The following is a 22,333-nucleotide window of genomic DNA, read 5'->3' as shown; positions in this document are numbered from 1 at the left end:
AAGAATTATGACGGCTTTATACGCGCATTGCTTGTTTTGACAAACACAAAATTTACAAATACAAAATAGATATTTTTATGAAATAATTTTACAAAATAATAATCATTATTTAAAACTTTAACGTAGATTATAGAAAAAAGCATATTTATAAAATATTAATTACGCTTTCGCCCGCGACTCCGTCCGCGTGGAATTAACCAAAAAAAAGAAATTTATGTGTTCTTTCAGACTAACTTCTACATCTATACCAAATTTCATCGAAATCCGGTCAACCGTTTAGGCTACAAACTCTAATAAACATCCATCCATCCATCTAAAGTTTCGCATTTATAATATTAGTATGATTATCACCTATAATTTTAATAATATAAATTGTAATTAAACAACAAAGCGTTACACGTAACCGCTTACAAAACGCTTGATTAATGTTAAATCCGCGAATTGCCACAATTTCTATGTTCAACCGCTCACATGCGCACATCGAGATACATGTGGATGTAATTTATTCAATTCGTTCATAAAACGGTCCGGATTCGGGGCGGTTTAAAGCCAACTAATTTGGTTAATGTTAATGATCAAAATTTGTGCCAGGAACGTTCTCGCCTCTAATATATGGAACTGACTCGTCGGATTTAAGTTGGAAATGGGTTTAAACGTTTTGCACGCTAGCCTCATTAATCTTGTCCAGTTTATCTTGCGGGGAACAGCAATTTAGTCACACGGTTATAGATAGGTGTTTGATATGCTTAGAGCAGAACACACCTCCGTGCCGCGGAATGAATTATGTCCTTACTTCCTATTTGTTAGTTTGCCCGATAACTTTCACAAAGATTCCTCAGAAATTGCGCAAACGACTTGATTGCGAAACGTTTTAAATGCATAAACTATGTTCATATATTAAAACTCAATTAAAATAAATAAAAACCATAGACTGTTAATGGAAATAGCACCTTCACACGCTGTAATACACTATATACTTCTCACGTATTTTGTACATTGAAATGTCATGATTGATGTTTTCGAAAAAGGCATGTAAATAAGACACTTTTTTAAAAAGTGAGAGTATTTATTGTCATGCGTACTCGGTGCACCGATTTAATTCCGCCCGGTCGTGATGACTGCCACCGCAAATCATTACCTAACTGCCGCTCACTAATGAATCCTCACATTTCACTAACATCAATGCAATCCACATTTTAAACAACACATTGTGATTTGAAATAAATGTTCCGTTTCTCTAGATCTTTATTTCAACAAGGGTTTTATGAATAGGAGTTATAACAGTTGTATATAGAAAAAATGTAGTTACAACTAGAAAACCTCTATTAAACAAAGTATAATTGTGGAAACCGAAGTGTTTAGAAATTTACGTAACTTTCGTAACGTTCCTTGTTCACCTTTTTGTGGACGTTTGTAACGTGTTACCGTAAACTGCCAAGTTATAAAAAAACATACTTTTATCCTTGCCACACCCTTTTGAAAACCGAAACAACAATATATACTTTTACAAGTATTTTGACTGTGAAAACTCACTGTGAGTCGGTTAACACAACAAAGGTAGGAAAGATATTTCGCACGCAAGCTGGTCGATGTTAGCTCAATGCTTACCGCGTCTTTATCGCCTACTGTCTATTGACTAATTTAACATATGAAGAATTCGTGTCGAAGTGACAACTTCGCAATACTAACACATTCCGTACCTTCCTAATTTTGCTTAGTTATTTCGGATTTCACTCAAAAATGTCTTCTTCACAAAGAAATGTGTATCATAAATCATGAAGTTAACAAACTTTTACATTTTTATTTTAATCAGAAAACTTAAAATTAACATTTTATAACAGGAGTTTTATATTTCATTATTCTGGCTAAAATAATTACATCATTACAAGACCTTAACTAGATGTTAGCTTCGCCCTTAATGATATTAACTCAGCCCCGCCCCGAGTCCCTAATATTTCGCAACGGAGATCGGCTGAAACAAATTCTAATGACTCTTTATTAAATCTTTGTTTTAATTTAAGAAAATTAATACATTTTACAGTCACGAATTTAACTATAAAAACAATATTTCAACGAACTCTTATCGATCAAGCAAATCCAACAAAGAGTTCAAATTTAGGTCACTCATTTGTAACATAAGGTGAACTGCTCAATCGCCTATTTTTTCGCCGAAACTTCTGTAGTAATTCCGCCGTAATTCTTTAAATTGATTTCAATGTATCTTAGACAATATATTACGTCACGCACGTTATAAGGTTTTCGTCATAAATATGACGTATGATAGATTATAATTCCTTAAAAGAAATAATTAAGGTTGCCCATTAGAGACATCTTGAATTCTTTAGGTAAGGAGGCGTGAACGCGACACTGCCTATTTATTTCTCACGCTCTCACCCGCCCACGCTTTGACACTTAGAGCCCAAAGCAAATGCAGCTTTAATATGTACGACCTGCGAACTCCTGGGAAATCCTAACAGCGCGAACATGAAAATGTGTTAATTTGTTATTCGCACAAGGCTGTAACGAAAGTATACTGTACCGTGAATTTACTGGTTATGCCATATGACTTTGTAAAGTAGTCAAGGGTACTAATTGTTTAATTTCTTTATCCATTCCCTTTGTTTCTAGTTTATTTACATTTGGTGTCAGTACATAAAGTTAATTCAAAAGTAACTCGTAAAACAAAAATGAAATTGTAACGACGCTAAATTTCTGAACAGTTATGTAACATATAAAAAGGTTTTATTACTTAAAATTCCCGCTTGTCTCTTATACTATAAGGCCACTAATTCCAAGCATCATTATTGACACTAATAGCACCAATTGGAACTTTGTAAGTCGGCCGACTGTGAGACTAAGTAATTGCGATGTTTGGTGGCCGCTGCCCATCTAACTTCCGTACTCGCCGATCTCGGTAAGTGACTTCCCACTTAGGGACACGCTAAAACACCATAATAACTGTCCACCACTACAACCACTAAGACTTTGAGCAAACACTATTGTGTACAACGATAATAGCCAACTCCTAATAAAGTTAGATCCGTATTAAAATTCATATAGACATATTTGGTAGGATTCAATTTGGATACGATTCATTGTGATTCTTTACATTTTAGATATACTCGTAGAAGGTCCTTTCTTGTATATTTGCGTGACAGTTTTATACGAGTTGGTATACATTACGGCTATTTAAACAGCACAAATCAAATACAAATTTTATCGATGACGTTTCGAAAACTTTCTCACGATTATTCCTGATATGCCCTCAAATATTTTTTCTTTATATTAAATAACTTTATTTATTTGTAAATTTATGGTTAATCGCGTTATATTACTTAATTTTATTAAATTAATTTGTATTAAAACAACACTGAAACTTTGATAGTCAGACGGTCGTTTATTTGTAAAACCCTAATTAAAACAGTTTAGCGAACATTAATTAAATTTGAAATTATAAATAAGGTTGCTACATTAGAGTACCGCTTACAGCGAACTATTTCATCGGGATCTTGGTGAAAGTTTTATTACGATAATGAAACCACGAAATTTTCTTATTTTAATGAAATATCTGTCTAGAGATATACTAACAAGATTATATTAGCATAAAGAGGAGAGAATTTATTATTGTATTTTTAGCTTTGTTATAAAAAGTTTTAATTAAATTCTCTAAGATAATAGGAATAAGGTAATATAATGTAATACTAGGATTAATATAGAGTATATTTAAACAGTGACAGTTAATGCCCGTGGGTTGTAATCACTATTATATAGTAACTTTAGGTGGATCTGGAACATAATACGTGTGTTTACGCTTCATTGTACAATATAGGCATAATATCTTGTTGATCTAAATCGAATCTATGGTATTGTTAGTTTGTATAACAATATCGTAGGAGCTTAACGTATTAACTATATTCCCAAACCAATACAATGACTACCTTTTGATTAATTATATTGATAACAAATGAATTATTATTACGAAAGTACTAAGTTAATATGACTATTTTTATTGTACCCTTTTTGCACATAAATAAATAAAGTATTATCAAATAAATACCATAAAAAATGTTTATTTATTGTTTTAAATTTATAAATACAAGCTATCTAATATTTAGGGAGAATCTATGCGGCAATCATAATGGAAAACTAAAACAAACCAAAGCTACGGTTAAACAGAATTTAAATAATAAAAACAAAAAGTAAAAAAAAAACTTTTTACACATAAGACATCGCAAGTATATAATATTTTATAAATAATATTGTTACTTGATGCGTTATTTTTCCTAGCCCTCTCCGGCTACGGAGCAGATTCGGAAGGGCTCGGAGCTTACCTCAATTAGAAATAACTAGAATGTTCTAATCTTACTATGGAGTCAGCCATTTTTTAATTTCATACCTGATATTTCTATGTTGCATTACGAATTTAACCCTAACAATGGGAACGGATCAGTTATTAATTCATAGAAGACCTGGATGGTTTCTTGGTTTGTTTATAAGTAATTTAAAACCAAAACTAATTATGAATATATGTTTTTACTGCCGCAATCCTATACTGGATGTTTTTTTCAAAAAAATATTTTATAGAATGTAATATTTCTTTCAAACATTTATTACATTCGCTATAAAACATAATCTCTGACATTTATAGCCGCAATGATGAGCTATGGGAAACTTATTGTTATTGTAATGTATCTTCACACGTGCGTATTTCACAATACAATCCAAAGTCGCACGTGTACGAAAGCCCTTACCACGAGTCACTAATTGATTATTTTACGATGTTACACAGTAAGCTGATAGTCAATGAATCAGGACGTTAAAGCAGCCAACCGGTCGACTGTAACCATGAATTGTCCCAACGCAACAGGAGGTCTTTTTATTGAGAAAACGTGGGTCACTACTAACGGTCTAACCTAAAAGGCGAAACGGAAACTAGCTGAGTCAATATTTAAAGGATCATAATACGAGTAGAAGCAATAAAAACTCTTTTTGTCCGTCGGTGTCAAATGCCACGATCTTATTTGTCCCTAACTGGTATTTTATCTTACAAGTGGATACATTAATGTTGTTTTTGTTTTGGAGCATTAAAATGTAATAAAAAACTTTCCCTGGGTTAAAAGAAAATCATTCACTTAGATAAGATTTTATTGAGCATTTTATTAAAGACATCGATAGGTTTGATTGGTTGTGACTTACGAAGGAACCGTAAAATGTTTATAACATATTAGAGTAAGCATTAGTAAAAATAAATAAAATAAATGATCCTGACACCTGAGGGTTTATCAAGAATATTAGTGAGAACGTAACATTATCAACAAAAGTTTATTATATTTGTGTCACTACCGACCGTAAAAACCAACAAATCTCATACACATTTTGTCGATTACAACTTCCGAGAACCTTTTTTTGTTAAATAAACGATAGTCCTTTGTTTTATTTTTTGTTCGAATAATTCAATAGTAATTGTTTCGGGGTAAAGTATCTAATTATCGGCTGTTACTTAACATCCGTTAGTCGATTATCGGCATTGTGAATATAATGCTGAATTATTATGGGGTTTAGAGTCACATAGCCGTGAGAAGAGGCTCCGAGCGGAGCGGCGTGGGCGATCCAGTCGGGCATAGTCGTTCCAACAAATTACCTTTACCCACTTCTGAGTACACTTCGTGTTAACTCGTAGTACGACCGGCGCGAAATTCTGTATGCATAATACTCGAGCTACAGTAAAAAAAACACTCCACCCAACAAGTTTTGTTCCTACCACAATAAAATCGCGTAGAAAGATAAAAAGTGACCTTGACATTAAGTACATTTGATAATTATCATGTTTTGGATGTGAAATATTATCTTATATTTATCATTGATAAGATATTTTTTTATTCCTCTTTTTTATCTTTTTAAATATTTGCCAGTACCCCTTAATTGTTTTATCTCAAAATTAATGCGGTTCGAAAAAAATATCGCAATATTTTTATAGAAATTACATTAAGACTGAACAAAAATGAGTTTGTAATCGTTTACATATTACGTTAAATTATGGGTAATGTTTTAAAAAAGTACATGCGTACTAATTAAAAAAAAATGTTTACTTTTACACTTTTATCTCATAATCTTCTGTAATTAACAGAATTGAAAGTTATTTACATGCTTATCTCTTATTATTTTTACTGCAGTTATCATTACATTGTTCCAAAATTTAAAATGCATGAATAAAGTGTATTAAAAAAGAAAAAAAACGCAGCAATAGCTGTCCATAACTGGTACAGGAATAAATACCGTTCACAAACAGACGGCAGTTCCACCTGACGCGGCTACAAATTCGAATAAAACATATCCATGTATCAGCAACCGAATCGCACTAGCGTTCGTTTTCATTTAAATTTCAGCCACGCCACTTCCGAATTCATTTTTGTATACCAATTTTTGCACGACAGTATAGTAATGTTTTCATGTCTGTACGTTAAATCATGAAACATTTCCGTCTCTTCGTCGGAGTTTCATAGAAGTGCAATCGGTTAGAATCACAGCCGAATTCTCAAACGATGATGGGAAAAGCAGTAGGAGACGAGTAACCTTCTAACGCTAAGATTATCTATATAATAAAGCGTAAACACAGACTTCTTTCTTGTCTAAGATGTCTGCAATTACAGCATATTTTTGAATAATTATTTTTTTAATAAAAACCCTACACTTTTGTCATGCTTTAGGCTATATATTTCACGCCACTTAACTTAGGAGGTAAATAATTCGGATAATAACCCTAATGTGGTAAAGAGTCCATAAGTTGCTGCCAACATCAAGGAAGCAAGATTGCCAAGGTTTGTCATTTTGACATTTGCTATTGATAATTTGACAAATGTAAACAATAAAATAAAATGTTCATAGTTTCATGCGGATGAAGCCGCACGGGAACAGCTGGTTTAATAATAATAAGGTAACCCTTATCTTAAATAATATCTATTAAGACAACAGTTTTTGATAATCGCTGGGGAACGTGCAAAAATGTACTGTAGATGATAAGAATTAGGACATCAAAAACTATGGGGTTATCTTGATACCACTTTATGCTTTGAATGATTTATCAGTAGTCATTTCATTATCAGAGATACAACTTTATCAATATTTTAGATAATTTCATCACCTCAGATAATACGTGAAACAACATTTTTTACGATACCATTTCTTTTAAATAGTAATATTACGATTTATTCTATGAAAGAAAGCCACATCTTACATGATATATTACTTTTTCGTCATATGATTTCTGACTCAATTTTAGACTTATTTAGCTTCTTGCATCTCGAAACTTGTAGTCAGTCACTTAAATCAGCCGGTTTGATTGTTGTCCTACAATTTTGATAGATACTTGTATACAAGATTGTAAAATAATAAAATTTTAATATTCATAAAAATAACGTAAAGATAGAAAAGACTGTCAACATAGGAATAAGTACGGTGAAGGAAAACATCGTGATGCAACCTGCACATATCGGCGAAGATATATGTGTAGTCTACGAACCCGCAGTGGGCCAGCGTGGATGACTATGTCCTAGTCACCCTAACATAGGGTAGGCTCCAAGCTCCTCGGTGGGGACGTATAGCTGGTGATGATAGGAATAAGTAATATGTATAAAAACTTAAATTGCATCATTGCAACTTATTATCTTGTCAAATCCAAAATAAAGTCATTAAGGCTTATATTTTAGTGTCAATTAATGTTTAAAATTTTAATATATCATTGTAGATATTAAAACAACCTTGAATATACCGCATCATATTTTGTAGTTGATAATAAAGTGTTCAGTTGAATTTCGTTCGTCTTTGTAATCGCACTAAAATGAGCGGCATTATTTATGGTGATCAAAATATTTTCTTACCATCTCATGGTAACTATGGCAGATATGTATTGGATAATATTCTAAAATTTAAGGATAAAGTTGCTTTGGTATGTACGAATATTTTATATTTACGCTGTATGTATTAAAAATCTGAATGTCATGATCAGAAGTTTAAAGTACCTACATGTTTTGTTTGCGGTATTTATCTTAGAAAAACTTTATTTCATTAAATACATTTGTGAAACATTTAATTGCAAATCACAACCATAGCAAACTAATTCCTTGATATTGGCAACCTCAAGTTCATGGTCCCATTCCCACATAAAGGTTTTTTTTTCTAATTTATTTACCACTTAATTTTAACAACGTGAATATATATAGCATAAAGCGTGATGTAAGCGTAGGACTTTTCATAAGAGAAACAGTTATTCAAAATTATACTGTCATTGCTGACATCCTACGCCACAAAGTAGTTTGTGTTTACGCTTTATTATAATAGTATAGATTAACAATGTAGCTTTCGCCACTGATTCCGCGCTCGGCATTAAAGAATAAACTTAATTAGTAGCCTACGTATTCTTTCAGATTTTATTTTACATCGATACCAAATTTCATCGAAATCCGTTCAGCAATTTAGACTGTAAACTCTAACAAACATCCATCCACCTGTCTAAACGTTATCAATTAAAATATTAGTGAAAAGCAAAATAACTAAACACACTAAAAATTGTAAAGCAAGTTGTTTTTAAAACTAAAAGATCTCTCATTTCAATTCTGATGACAATTGAATTGTGATCGCAATTTACAAGCAGGATTTACTTTAAACGTATCGAAATAAAAACGGAATTAATCCGAGTTGAATGGAGCAATCCAACGAAGTCTTAACTTTGAAAGGTCGTCCCGAAATGAATGGACTCTTTCAATTATTTGAACAGAACGATGGTCTGAATACTTAATTTTCTTTTAATTTAAAGATAGATTCCTTAGCTCAGCTATACCCTGTCTAACAAAGTTTTGTGTTCGGTTCCTTATTTTTGCCGACTGTATTTAAAACTAACTGTACCTGACTACTTTTAAATATCTGTATAAACAGAGTATTAAAATTAAGAATTTCTTAGAAGACTTCTTAACTTTGGAGTTAGTTATTAAATCGTTTGGTCGGCTTCTTTTCTTAGATTAAAAGCTTTCCTCGGAAACTCAATTGAAGCTTTTCATTTGGATTAAATTCATGTCATGTTTATTTTTAAACTGGCATGTATTTTCGAATTTATTTTTTCCTGATAGTTTTTAGAGCGTGGTTGGCTCAGTGGTTTATGCAGTTGACTTGTAAGCTACAGATTCTAAATTCGAATCCCATCATATACCAATGTAATTTTCGAATTTTACATATATACAATTTACTTGCCGTTTTTACGGTAAAGGAAAACATTGTGATGCATCATGCACATATCGGTGGAGAAATTCAAAGATATATGTGAAGTCAGCCAAACTGCTGTGGGTCAGCGTGGTTGACTATGGCCTTATCAATCCTAACTATGACTCGGCTTCAAGTCCCTCACTGGGGACATATAGCGAGCTGGTGATGATGATGACAATGATAACTTTTTTTAGATAAATGGAGCTTCCGATGAGATTACTACATTTGGTGAATTGGCTCAGAAGGCAGTAAACTTAACATCCTACTTAAAAGAACAAGGTGTGAAACAAAATGATGTTGTGGCTGTGTGCAGTGAAAATAGAACAGAATACATGGTGACTGTGATCGCTGTGTTTTCTTCAGGAGCTACTTTGGCTTGTATCAATAATGCCTATAGTGATGGTACGTACTATACTAATTAAGACATAAAATAAATACTTCATTGTGTTAATTGAATTTAAAACTAGAATGGCTTTCGCTATACAAATTTAAAGTCTCAAATTAGCTAAAACAATGCATGTTAAATCTTTTCAGATGAAATGGCACATTCGCTTGATATAGCTAAACCTAAGTATATAATTCTATCACCCGAAGCGCAGGAAAAGTATAGCAAGATCGTAAAAAGTGTAAAATCCATTGAAAAAATTATCGTATTTGAAAACAAATCAAAGGATGCAGATACAATTAATTTTGATGATATTATAAAGAAAAACGTAGATGTGAACACCTATAAACATGTAGATTTAAAAGGTAAGAGAAAGTTTACATTAACTATAATACAAACTATCAGCATTGGTAAATAATGTATAATACCATTAACATAAATAATTTACTTTATTGCTTTTAAAAGGTGGAACGGCTTTAATATTATACTCATCGGGAACTACAGGACTTGCTAAAGGTGCGAAAATAACCCACACCAATTTAATCACATCAGCTCAACAACCACTGTAAGTTATTTACAACATATTATTCGTTTAATTAATGTCACACTAGATTTCGCCCGCAAAAAAAAAACAAAAGCGAGTAACCTATGTGTTCTTCCAGACTATCCTCTAAATGTGTCCCAAATTTCATGGAAATCCGTTCAGTCGTTTAAGCTACACAGTCTAACAAACATCCATCCATTTATCAACTTTCCCATTTATAACATTAGTATTGTTTAAGTACATTTTTTTGAAATTTACTTTACTTCAACAGACCATCAACTAGAGACCTCATCACAATATTTGTGTCTCCATGGTCTAGTACTATGGGTCTCATTTGTTCGTTACATGAAATCGTTGTGGGCAGAACCATAGCATATCTTCCCAGATTCAATGAAAGACAATATTTATATGCTATACAGAAATATAAGGTTAGTGTAATAACGTAATATAATTTAGATTTGTGTCCTAGATAAATAAATGATATTTTTTTTATTTCAGATTGCAATTTTAACAATAGTCCCGCCTGTGGTCGTGATACTTTGTAAATCGACTATCGCTAAAGAATACGATATCAGTTCTGTGGAAATAATCTACTCTGGTGGTGCTCCTTTAAATATGTCAGTCATTACGGAGCTTAAATCTAAGTACGTATTATTATTAATTTGATATCTAATTTAACCTTTTTCATTTGAAGGTCTTACTGCTTTAATTAGTATTCCTTAAGTCGACGCCTACTTTTTGCAGTGCTCTTTTACTGCTACTTTGCGCTACAAAAGCTTCACTTATAATATTTTTTTTTATATTTGTTCAATTGTTTTTAATATTTTGTGCAGATATCCACATATTAAGCACGTATTGCAAGGCTACGGTATGACAGAGGCGACCGGTGCACTGACTGCGGAATCAGAAGATGAATATAAAGAAGGAAGCGTCGGTAAAATTGTAACTGGGAATATAATGAAGGTATGAATTGCTTTCATGTCACATACATACGTAGCAAAGCCGAGAACTAATAGACTATTTAAAATAAATAGTAAAAAAATCCTTGATGTAAAGTGATGATTTGTTTAATGCTTAATAGGCGTTAGAATTGCTGAAATAGCGTTTTCTTCATATTTATTATAAGTAAATATATTTCGACTCTGTCTTCATACTTTCATCTGTAGACAGTCATTTACATCGTGGGATGAATTGTTAGTTGATAAAACGTGGGATGCAAGTGGAATAACCCCTACAGCTTAATGACATTTTAAAAGACTTTTTTTCTCAATATCTAGAGAACGGTTTCAGATCATGAACCCTAAGGACACATGTTTTATGTATTTATGGTTATAGCTATTGTATATAAATCATCATCTACTTGCCCTTGTCCCTTACGGAGTGTCGGCACAGTTGTGCTGCTCTTCCATACATCTCTATCAGCCGTCATATCTGAATGCATCCTCTCTAAAGCATATCCTCTTTCACACAATCCATCCATACTATCTTCGGTCTTCCTCTATCTTTGTAGCCATCCACCTTCAATCATAACACTTTCACAGCTATGGTATAAAAAAAACTATGAAAACAAACTCAAAATAACTTTATTATTTTACGTTGTGTACAACATACATGAACAATAGTCCAAAATGATTTTAACATTTCGAATAAAAATTGGTATAGCATTTCGTAGGAAAACCACAAATATTTTTTTACGTACAATTTCCCAAAATAACACTAAAAGCAGACACAAAAGGTCAACCTTTCGGACAACAGAAATGTATTTTTATTCTTTATTATTACTTTTAGATAGTTGATGTCGAGACTCGTAAAATATTGGGTCCCGGTCAGACGGGGGAAGTTTGTGTGAAAGGCGCCGTACAGTTCGATGGTTATATTGGAAAAGATTCTAAAGACGAATTTGATGAGGACGGCTTCTATAAAACTGGCGACATCGCGTATTACGACGAAGATGGCTACTTCTACATAGTCGATAGAATTAAAGAACTCATTAAATACAAGGCTTGGCAGGTTAGTATTGTTAATAAAAATCAGTTTTGCGCTTGAGCATCGGCGCAACACTTCAAGTAGATCATGCATACGCGTCCCTTCCCTATGACATCTGTCAATGTCATTCAGACGTATTAGAATAGCGGCCCATTCTGGCGGGAGTTAGTGGTCTATATAATTACGCTATCACAATTGTATTAATGTCTAAAAGTATTAAGTTATTTTCTTATAAAAAAATAATTTTAACAACTTCAAATAGTAATGCGATATTTCCACTAACGTTACGACTCTGTGTGTCAGTAATTCTTATAAAAATTCCCCAGGTGCCACCTTCAGAATTAGAAGATCTGTTACTACAACACGCCGCTGTAAAGGATGCTGCAGTATCGGCTCGCCCTGATGTACTCGCTGGGGAACTGCCGACCGCTTTTATTGTTAAACAACCAAACGCAAATGTTACCGAAAGGGATATAGTAGAATTTATTGATAAAAAGGTCAGTATGGAATCAGCTTATGGCTCTCATCGCTGTGTTTCAAATAAAGGAATGTTCTAGATATAATTTTTAAGTCAAAAACGAAACTCGAGATAATAAGTGTTTAGCTAGTATGTAGCAAAATAATTCGTGTATTTTAGTTTCGCATAGCGTGATAAAAATAATGCATGTCTAAATTTTATTCTCTAAATATTATTAAGCGTAAAATTCCTCTCAGTTCCGTAACAGTGAAAATGTAAACATTATTCCCAAGAGGGGTTTGTAACGTTACAATTTTCATGGTAAAGAGCTTCGTGCTGGCAACGCTCGACCGCTGGACTAATAAAGTGCCGTGTTCACATGCAGGTGTCGCCCTGGAAGAAGCTACGAGGCGGTGTGATATTCGTGAAAGAGATACCGAAAACATCGAGCGGTAAAATAATAAGGCGGAAACTACGTGAGATGTTACCTAAGCTACCAGCCAGCAAACTTTAAACACTCGAAGATATTTTATATATTATTTTAAAAAGTGTTACATTGTACTGTTTACAGAGTAAATCGCTTAATACCTATGTTAAAACGAAATATTATATAGCATGACGTCATTGTTCTCGCAGTTCGTGTCGTTGCAAACGGTTTTCACTATGATCGTGCATAGTTATACACAATTTATTAACATTATTTGTATTGGATTTTAATAATGTTCTATTAGTTATCAATAGTGTCTATTTGTGTTTCTATTCATATGAGGTCGGTGTAAGCATTATACTTGTAGTTATGAAATAAAAAAAAATCGGTACACCTACACAAGGTCAATATTTACAGAACATATTTACTCTGTATTTCGAAATTTGCATTTCATAAAAAGTTGTACTGACAGGATACGAACCCACACACTTTCGCACACATGTGTCAAAAAGAATTCTCATGGCTTGTCACTACTTACGTATTTTTTATAAGTTTCTATTCGTATATAAAAGAAAAAAAGACAATATTACTACAAAAAGCTACAATTTACATTAAGCCCCATGTATGTTTAATTTCACAGTAAAAAGTCCTTTATAATCCGATAAAAGCTCTTCTACCTGCCAATACTTGTTAAGCCGTGAGTCAAAAGCTTTTTCTTTTAAAAAAAAAGTCATTTTAATTTTAAATCGACAAAGTCGACATTAATACGAAATGTTTAAATAACTTGTTAATGTGTTTATAATGTTATAATAACGATTATGTTTTGATCCCTATTCTATTTTATTTTAAATAGTGGAATTGTCTAATTCTAAATTTTATAAAATTATAAAAGCTTTATCAACCACGGTGTGAGAAAAGTATCGTAGTCATGTAATATAAGTAAATGATCATAAAAGTGTAAATAGGTATTTATTTACTGGCAAATGTCATGATATATTTATCTATTAGATAGTATATCTGTTTAATAAGGAAACTTAAGGACTACTTATTCTAGTCTGAATCGACCGAATATTGAAAATGCTTTACATTGTTTATGGTTATTATAAAAAAATCGATGTTCACAACAAAAAACTTAACTTTATCTTACATTGTTACAAAACTATCTTTATCATCAAGTTTTGTTATATTACCTGATTTGGAGACCACCCAACCTGTTTGCTGTCGTGAAAAATGTAACAGATAAAAACTAAAAATTATTGTATCTGTAAGCAATATAAAAAAGGTCACAGTCGTAAATTTATTATTTGTAAATGCAGCCTATCCAATAACCTGTCATCTTCATGCCTCAACCTTTCTTAGTATGGCCTCACAATAAAAGCACATAATAAAAACAAACTTTTATAAGTCGCGTACACCGCCATACGAACCGACAAGATACGACGGTAAACATTTACCTTTCAATGCCGCATTCACTCTATCCAGATCGTAAAGTGACAGTGGTAGTGGCTCGTTCAACAAGCGCAGCCGCGGCTGCTTCTCACCATTAAGGCCACCGTAAAAACCGTCGCTCAAAAATATTCCCGAAGAATGTCTATAAAGTTTGTACGCGCACTTGTTAGTCTGAAGCCAATCAACGGACACGATCCCTCCGTTTAAAGTACGACCATCGCCGGATACAATGTAATTTTTCAACTCGTCCACGTCACCTTTCATAACCAGTCGTAAATATAATTTGTAACTGATGAATACTTTTAGTTTGGGTTTTTTGCCGCGCTTTATCTTCCTCACTCTCAGTACTCGAGCGGTGAAAATATATTTCGATTCAGACACGGCCGACGACAGGATCTCGTAGTCATTAGTTATCGTCTCGTTTAAAACACATTTGGAGCCATTTGTGTTTTTCTTGCGGTGGAGCGTATCTCGCTTTTTTATCGCGTCCCCCGTATGGATTTTAGGATATACGCTCGTGATACAGAACAGGAAAAACACTAAGAGACGTAACTTCATTTTCGTTTTTTTCGTTCGAATACGTTTGCGAGAAATGTCAAAACGATAGTCATATCTGTTCCGACGTCGTAGCTTTTGATGAAAACGTATGGGTGAACACGGCGCGGACACAATGTTGCGCAAGGTGGGAGTTGGCGCCGCCGAGACGCGTGCGCTAGCGCAGCCTCGCGCGCACACTGGGGGCCTCGCAATTCTATGCAACCTTCATCGAAGTAAACAAACTTGGCCGTATGTTAGGTTAATCTATCCGCCGTCGATAAATTGCCTAATTAAGCGCTTACCAATACCGCTCAAAAGTGAAAAGTGGCAGAGCTGTCGCAAGAACTGTCGCCATGTAGCTATACTTCTATACGAACAATATTTGCTTTAAGAAAATAAAGTTGTTTTCAAATTCAACGTTTTTCGGCAACCCTATTAGCTAAGCTAGCGATGATTTCAGAGTCAATACATAACGGTAGCTGTAATAGTGAACGGTAAATCTAAATCTGGAATGAAGCAAAGCTGACTGTTACGGAAGCGGAGACGAGGCGCTCGTACAATCGATGTTTTGATGGGTCAGCGAGGAGTAGGATAACCGCAAGGGAGAGATAATGCTCGCCGGCGCAATATGGCGCAAGTTAACAGTTATTGGCGGCCCGACTCCCGGCCTCCCGGCCGTCGCCTTACTCTGAATATTCATGTTTGGACGCCTATCGCCGAAACGTTCCTCTGTGTACATTTGTTGACCTATATTCACATATCATATGGGAGTAATGTTGCCTACAAATCCATGAATATTTTCATACAATTAAATGTTATTTACGTATTTCCCGATCTTTCTAAACCATAAAGACTTTCTAATACCAAAAAATGACTAATTTGATGAACTAAAACTAGAATACAAAGTGGTTTATGGAAAACCTAAAGAATACTAATATTTGTGGTATAGTTTGATTAAAAACCATGTTTGTATTTGTTAAAGATATAAGGCAATTAACACACAATAAAATCAATAAGTCTTTATTGTTTTATTGGGATGTGAAAAGGACGACGGAATGAAGATGTTTTTGTTAAAAAGGAGAAAAAATTGAACCATACGGGGTGCCTAGTATCTATGATGAGTTTATTGAGCTTTTTACTCTAAGATCCATATAAAGAGGAAAAGGAGAAACTTACAGCCGAATACTGAAATGGCATTTAAATTTAACATTATTTAACATTGACAAGGCCACGCTTTTATTCGAAATTCCATTAAAATGTTACTTCTGAAATTGTGAGCGAAGTGTTTACCTTCGTTTTAGTATTCGGCCGTAAGTTTTCCAAATCTTTATAGCATAGTTGTTACAATATCGAACTCGTCAAACGCTGAACATAACTCAATAGGAATACCTTCCGTTACGCCTCAAGTTCTGACCAAGTTAGAGAGTCCGTTATCGGAGAATTCACTTTGAAAATTTGATCAACACCGTACTCGACATGTTATGTTAACTTAACCACACATCAAGTATCAAGAACTTTTTGAGGAGTAAGCACCTATACTCGTGTTATTATGTATTTTATTATTAAAACATACTTTTACTTGCTTAATTATATTACCATATTTACTATCAGCTATTAAAACTGCATGATATGTGTTTGTAGTACTAAATACTTTTTTCGTTTATCTCGTCCCTTGTGTAACTTTCTTGTCTCAAACATAATGTATGCATATTTTAATATTAATGATATTGTAAAGTATCACAGAGTTAATAAGCAAGTAATAAATCATACGAAAATGAAGAAACAATAATTATAGATTAATAAATACAGTCCGCGATTGTATGACGTCGTAGGTGATTGCAGCTCGCGCAAGGAATTTGGAAAGTGGTACGAGCGTGGGCGGGCGAGTCGCCGTCCGTCGCCGTCCGTCGCCGCGCTGCCGACGAATCTTCGACATCGCACTTTATTATTTTATAGCATTTTTCATAGACACTAGTTTATTTATATTCTATCACGTCGAACCAAAAGCGGTCTATGTATGCAATCTTATCGAACACATAAATCTAATCTGTAGTTGGGATAGGAATTTTAAGAGTCGATTTTAAATATGTTTATACGATTTATTGTGATCAATAACGTAAGCTGGGATATAGAATGTAATTTTGTTAGAGATTAAAATGTTACTTTTAACAAAAAACTATGATAGAAATTCCGGCCAAGAATTGAAAGCAATGAACTCTTGTCAAAGTCTGTTATTGCATTGTCCCGTTTATATTTAAGGGTATGAGATATGTTTTTTTATCCTCCTATATAAAACCTAGGTGACAACCCTATCATGCCAAAGAAATCTCGGTGTTATTTTCTCCATACCACGACACCAACCACGATGATAACCTACTAAATAAAAAAGGAAATTCTCAGCCGTATACCCCATTAAGATTGGCAACAAAAGGATTTTTAAAATAGAAAACAAAAAACCTTATTGTTTCGAGCCCGCCTTTAACTCACGTGGACGCTTTTAATATCCCCTCAATACTTATTAAGCGGATTAAACAGCACGCATCTGCAATTGTTGAGATTATCTGAAAATATTCTCACGAACCCCGCAAAATGGATTATTGGATAAAATAGATTTACTCACCTTGCCTTTGTCTATTTAATATTAATTGGAGAAATAAATAAAGCAACCCATAGCAGATTTTTATTTTATAAAGTCTATAAATTTTTATTTAGAAAATGATGTTTATCATTGAAGCAAAACAAATAAAAACAAGCGGTTTAAACTCATATAAAATCAAACTCATTAAGCTTAATAAATTCTAAGTTAAGCTACATTTCAACAATTATAATTTTTAATCTTAAAAAAAGAGAATTTTGTTAATAACGTTATAAGAACCGGGTGGTCCGCTTAGAGTTCGTGGATTAAATCATCGAAGACGCGTCCATAACTTTCTGTCACCTTGACAGAAAGACATTCCAAAGTAAGTTAGCCTATGTGTTTTTTCAGACTATCCTCTACATCTATACCAAATTTCATCGATTTTCGTCCATCCGTTACGGCTACAAACTCTAAAACACATCTATTCATCCATCTAGACTTTCGCATTTAATATATTAGCATGAAGTATGGTAGTTTTTATAGAAGTGTTGCCCATATATTTTCTTAGCGGATATTATAACTGGCAAAGTCCGAAAGATAATTTAAGCATGACAAGGAAGTTTAACGTTAAATTGGGATTAAAAGAAGTCACATAAATTGCATACATAAATCCTCCACCTGCACATCCAAATATAAATCACGATCGCACGGAAAAAAATGCAATTAAAAATTATGACTCGTTGTAAATATTTTACGAAGTACATACAGCGATGGCCGATAAAATAAGTTACAATGATTCGTGATTGTTAAAATAGAGTCAATATTAGAAAGTACACAAACCCTATACAAAAGATTGTTTTCCTTCGTATACAATTTTGTATCGATCCCACGTTGCGAGATTAAATTGGTTCTTGGAATGTTGGGAAAGATTGACATTTGCGACAATCAAATTATATTGAAGAAAGATTAAACAGCGATTTAGATTTATCAAACAAGTATTGGAATAGAAGTAAATAGAAACGATTTGTTTGTTTACGGTAAAAATAACGAAACATTCGAACAGTATGCCTTTTTACATTACTATAAAAGTATGAACTCTCAACTTGAAACTAAGATTTGATCAGTAAAACAATATCGTGTAAAGCTTTCCTACATTTATGTTTTGTATAGGTTATGTGTATATATTCACTATTGTTCTTTTTAAATATATTAAGTTAAACGCCTTTGCTTTGATTGATCTGTAGACACGTAGTGGCGGCGCGGTCGGGAACAAACGCAAGCGCGCACTCGCCCCATTAACTTAACGAACAGTTGTCGAGATGTCGATCAAACCACATCTCAATGCCCCGCCGCTGTGCATTATGGAAATAACACCCACACGATGTAATTTACATACAGCACAAACTAGTGCGGAGTATTACTTCGTCCTTGTTATATAAGTTGCTAACTCTTGGTCTATATGAACTATTCTATAAACTGCTTTGGATTGTGATTAATTTTTAATGATTGTCAACACAAAGTAACTTCTCTTTTTACTATTATTCTTGATAAGTTATATAACCTACCTTTAACAGCAGCGTTGACTCTGTCCAAATGGTAAAGTGTGAGGGGAACCGGATCTGTCAACAGACGCAAACGAGGCGTGGGCCCTTTTTCAGATCCAACGAATGCGCCGTCACTTAAGAAAATCGCGGAGAGACGCGGTCGAGGCGAAGGCTGACAGTTTGTCTGCGCTCGCGGTCTTTCCACCCACAGCGTAGAGCCACCCAATGTGTCCTCTGACGACCCCTCGTATGCTACAAATGTTCTAAATTCATCCACATCGCCCTTTAATACCCGTCGCAAATGTATTCTATATAAATTGGACTTTTTTCCTCGGCCGGCGTCACCCGTTTTAAGCTTCTTTACATTCAAAACTTTCGCAGTAAAAATAAACTTGGAGTCCCCTATCGCTTCCATCAAAGACCACTCGTCCTCTATAATGGTATCATTAAAGTTGCAAGGCGGCAAGACGGCGCGGTGCCTCCTGCGAGTGGTGTGCCTTTTTCTTACTTTGCCTTGGATCCGGATCGCGCCCGCGACGATCGCCAGCGCGATAACACAAACAATAACCATTGATGGTCTCATGTCGCTAAATCGCCGCTCGGACACGATACAATGTGGCCGATACAAATGCGCGTGTCACATTATGCAAATAATTTATGTCCCCAGAAGCTTGTAAAGCGGCGGCGACAACTTATTAAAGGGGCGAAGCGTTGACATCTCACTAATGTAAAGTCATCAAATTGAATATTTAATTTTTCGATGTCATTTCAATAAACTGAATATTATGACGATTTAATTCAACACCGCGGAGAGAAAACCCGTCGTAGTGTTTGCTCTCACGCTCGCGTAACGTCGCGATCGTGTTGGTAAACAAACGCGGTTCCCGAATAGAGCGTACAAAGTACAGTAGAGAGGCGTGCGCGCGCGCAGCTCGCCGGAGCTGACTGAAGGCTGTCACGCGCAGCCTCCCGTGAGGAATAGGGGAGCCCAGCGTAATAGAATACATACAATCTGCCCTGCAGTCATCGATACGGCTCTTCCTGCATCCCACTGCTAGTTAAAATACGATGTTTAGCTATTAGTTACAGCAAAGATACACCCACTACTTTATCCACATCGTGCAAATAAAATACCGTAACAACAATTCGTTTTCTTAATAAATATAAGTGGTTAACGCCACCTCATCTTGATAAAAAATAATTCAGAGAATTAATAACCGTGAAGAATTAACAGCAATTTGTAATCTTTTTAATCGATACAGGAGCTTATAAATTGAAATCCGATAGCAGAAATTGTCGAAAGGTATTCGAAGGATTAAAAAGAGAATTAAAAACATTAATAAGCTTGAGATGGTGAGACAAAGAAATGAAGGATGGTAAAAATAAATATATTGCAGCGTGCTGGGGCCGCGGCAATGAGCGGTCGTGTAGGCACACGGTGCCTTGTGCCGTGTGGTGGCGCGCTTGTGAAAGCCGCGATGCGTGCGATGCGTGGGCGAACTGGATGGCGCCGGGTACTCCGACTCCGCAGCCTTCGCTCTCACACAAGATGCAAGCTTAAGCGATCGCCTTTTTATTCTTCTTATAACTATTGTTAGCAATTCAAATACTTAAAAGGGACTATTACTATTAAACTGTCAATCCTAAATAAATATAATTAACATTCTTAACACACTCAAATTAATCAAATACGAAAGAAGGTTTATTAAAGTTTACAATAAATAGCTGTAAATATAGCTAGTTATAAATTAAACTTTTACGTATAATTAATGTTTGCAGGCGATCGTACGCAGTTTTAATTTAGACCACTCGAGTGGTGCGGGCAACAAATCTTTAAGGCGTAATTGCAGCATACCTAAGTTGATACAGAAACGTTGCACAACGGGAATGCCAACGTCACCTCTCGCTACACCCGATAATAGCGAAACCTTGTACATGCTCAGGTGTTTAACGTAACCTGCCTTATACTACGAACTTATTTAATAAGATAATTTAACATCAGATTGGTTACTCCGTGATGAGAATATGCAATTTGGTATAAGGCTAAATAAATACGAATACATGTCTTTTATGATTGCACAATCACTTGTACAGTTTGATGATCTGAACTTAGAATTCTACAGTTGTCACAATTCATTAGGGTCTCCGGTTTCTAAAACAAATCAATATTTTTTATACAAGTGTTCTATGTAAACTCGACCATCATATAAAGTCTACATACATACGTACTCAACTCCGTACTCCGTACGAAACGTATAACTGGAGATTTATATAAACGATTTATGAATTCAGAAATTAAACAGAATCCTTACTATTTTGATACTCCCACGTACAATTATAATAACAGTCAGACAACGTTGATGTAACGAGTACGTACAAATTAGTGAATGTAGTAATGAATACATTGCTATTAAAATTTATTCTAATTATGTTAATTTGTAACCTGAATTTACCATAAAATTCTTTATTCAGAATCTTTGTGTTTTACTTCGAAATACTTAATAACTGGAAAAAATATATCTAAGTACCAAATTCAGGTGGAATCAGAATTCAATTATAAAAAGACGTACATTATCACAAAAGCTCAATTTAAATCTAAAACCAGACTATATTCAATGGTAGTCAAAAACAAAGTATATTGCCTACCTCCTCTATTTACTTTAGAGTTTCGTTTATAAAAAAACACAGCGCTATTGTATCAAAGATTGCGCCCTACTTTTTATTCAACACGAAAAGGAATATCTTAGTATTCAGAAACCGCAGATCTCAGAATGGTTTCGAATAAAAGATTTATGTACATTCGAAACATTTCTCTTGTAATAAGCATCGGACGATTGATTATTATTTGACAAGGATCATTGCTTTGTTCAACCGAAATTGTGTTTTAAATTATCCAGAGCCCGCTGTGAATTGAAACAAATGATTTTGCATTGAGCGTGAAATAAATAACATAAGTGCAATTGGTATGACCCCAGTTGTACTGGAAAGATGCGTCCGAGATTTGTAAGCATTTTTAAAAATACTGTGAACTTTAAGGTTGTTTTTTATACCATAAGGTGGCAAACGAGCAAGCGGCCACCTGAATCCGCCACAATGGCGAAGTGACCGCTGCCCATAGACATTTTTTTTTTATATAACAAGAGGTGGCAAACGAGCAAGCGGCCACCTGAA

General features: G+C 34.2%; 2 protein-coding genes across 7 annotated transcripts in view; one reads left to right on the top strand and one right to left on the bottom strand.

The window, feature by feature from the left end:
- The window catches only part of LOC106100673 (agrin-like), a 127,610-nt gene extending 107,521 nt beyond the window's left edge, over nt 1-20,089 (bottom strand). For 5 of the 6 annotated variants that reach the window (XR_001225451.1, XM_013279636.1, XM_013279635.1 and 2 more), the window contains exon 1: nt 19,184-20,089. Coding sequence is in view for 5 of the 6 variants with exons in the window: in XM_013279636.1 (XP_013135090.1) it covers nt 19,184-19,745 (562 nt within the window). In the remaining variant the exon portion in view is untranslated. Of the gene's footprint in view, nt 1-14,508; nt 16,048-19,183 lie in introns of those variants that run through there. The other variant, XM_013279637.1, reaches the window with a different exon arrangement.
- On the top strand, nt 7,816-13,238 carry LOC106100674 (4-coumarate--CoA ligase 1-like). Its single transcript, XM_013279641.1, has 10 exons — nt 7,816-7,945; nt 9,450-9,657; nt 9,790-10,005; nt 10,106-10,205; nt 10,456-10,612; nt 10,683-10,828; nt 11,018-11,147; nt 11,973-12,194; nt 12,497-12,667; nt 13,013-13,238. Exons 1-10 carry the CDS (start codon nt 7,838-7,840, stop codon nt 13,139-13,141), a joined length of 1,587 nt encoding a protein of 528 aa, XP_013135095.1. The 5' UTR covers nt 7,816-7,837; the 3' UTR covers nt 13,142-13,238.
- Nucleotides 20,090-22,333: the final 2,244 nt, after the last annotated feature.

Source organism: Papilio polytes, unplaced genomic scaffold, assembly GCF_000836215.1.
Source record: "Papilio polytes unplaced genomic scaffold, Ppol_1.0 DF824047.1, whole genome shotgun sequence".
In the NCBI taxonomy this organism is placed as follows: Eukaryota; Metazoa; Arthropoda; class Insecta; order Lepidoptera; family Papilionidae; genus Papilio; species Papilio polytes.
The sequence above is the reverse complement of the archived record's forward strand: the minus strand, read 5'-3'. Positions and strand labels throughout refer to the sequence as shown.

Excerpts from the sequence above, each read along its gene's own strand:
- LOC106100674 (XM_013279641.1), top strand. The coding sequence starts at position 7,838 with ATGAGCGGCATTATTTATGGTGATCAAAATATTTTCTTACCATCTCAT. Across the intron at positions 7,946-9,449 it reads TTAAGGATAAAGTTGCTTTG|ATAAATGGAGCTTCCGATGA; the intron begins GTATGTACGAAT and ends AACTTTTTTTAG. Across the intron at positions 12,195-12,496 it reads TTAAATACAAGGCTTGGCAG|GTGCCACCTTCAGAATTAGA; the intron begins GTTAGTATTGTT and ends AAAATTCCCCAG.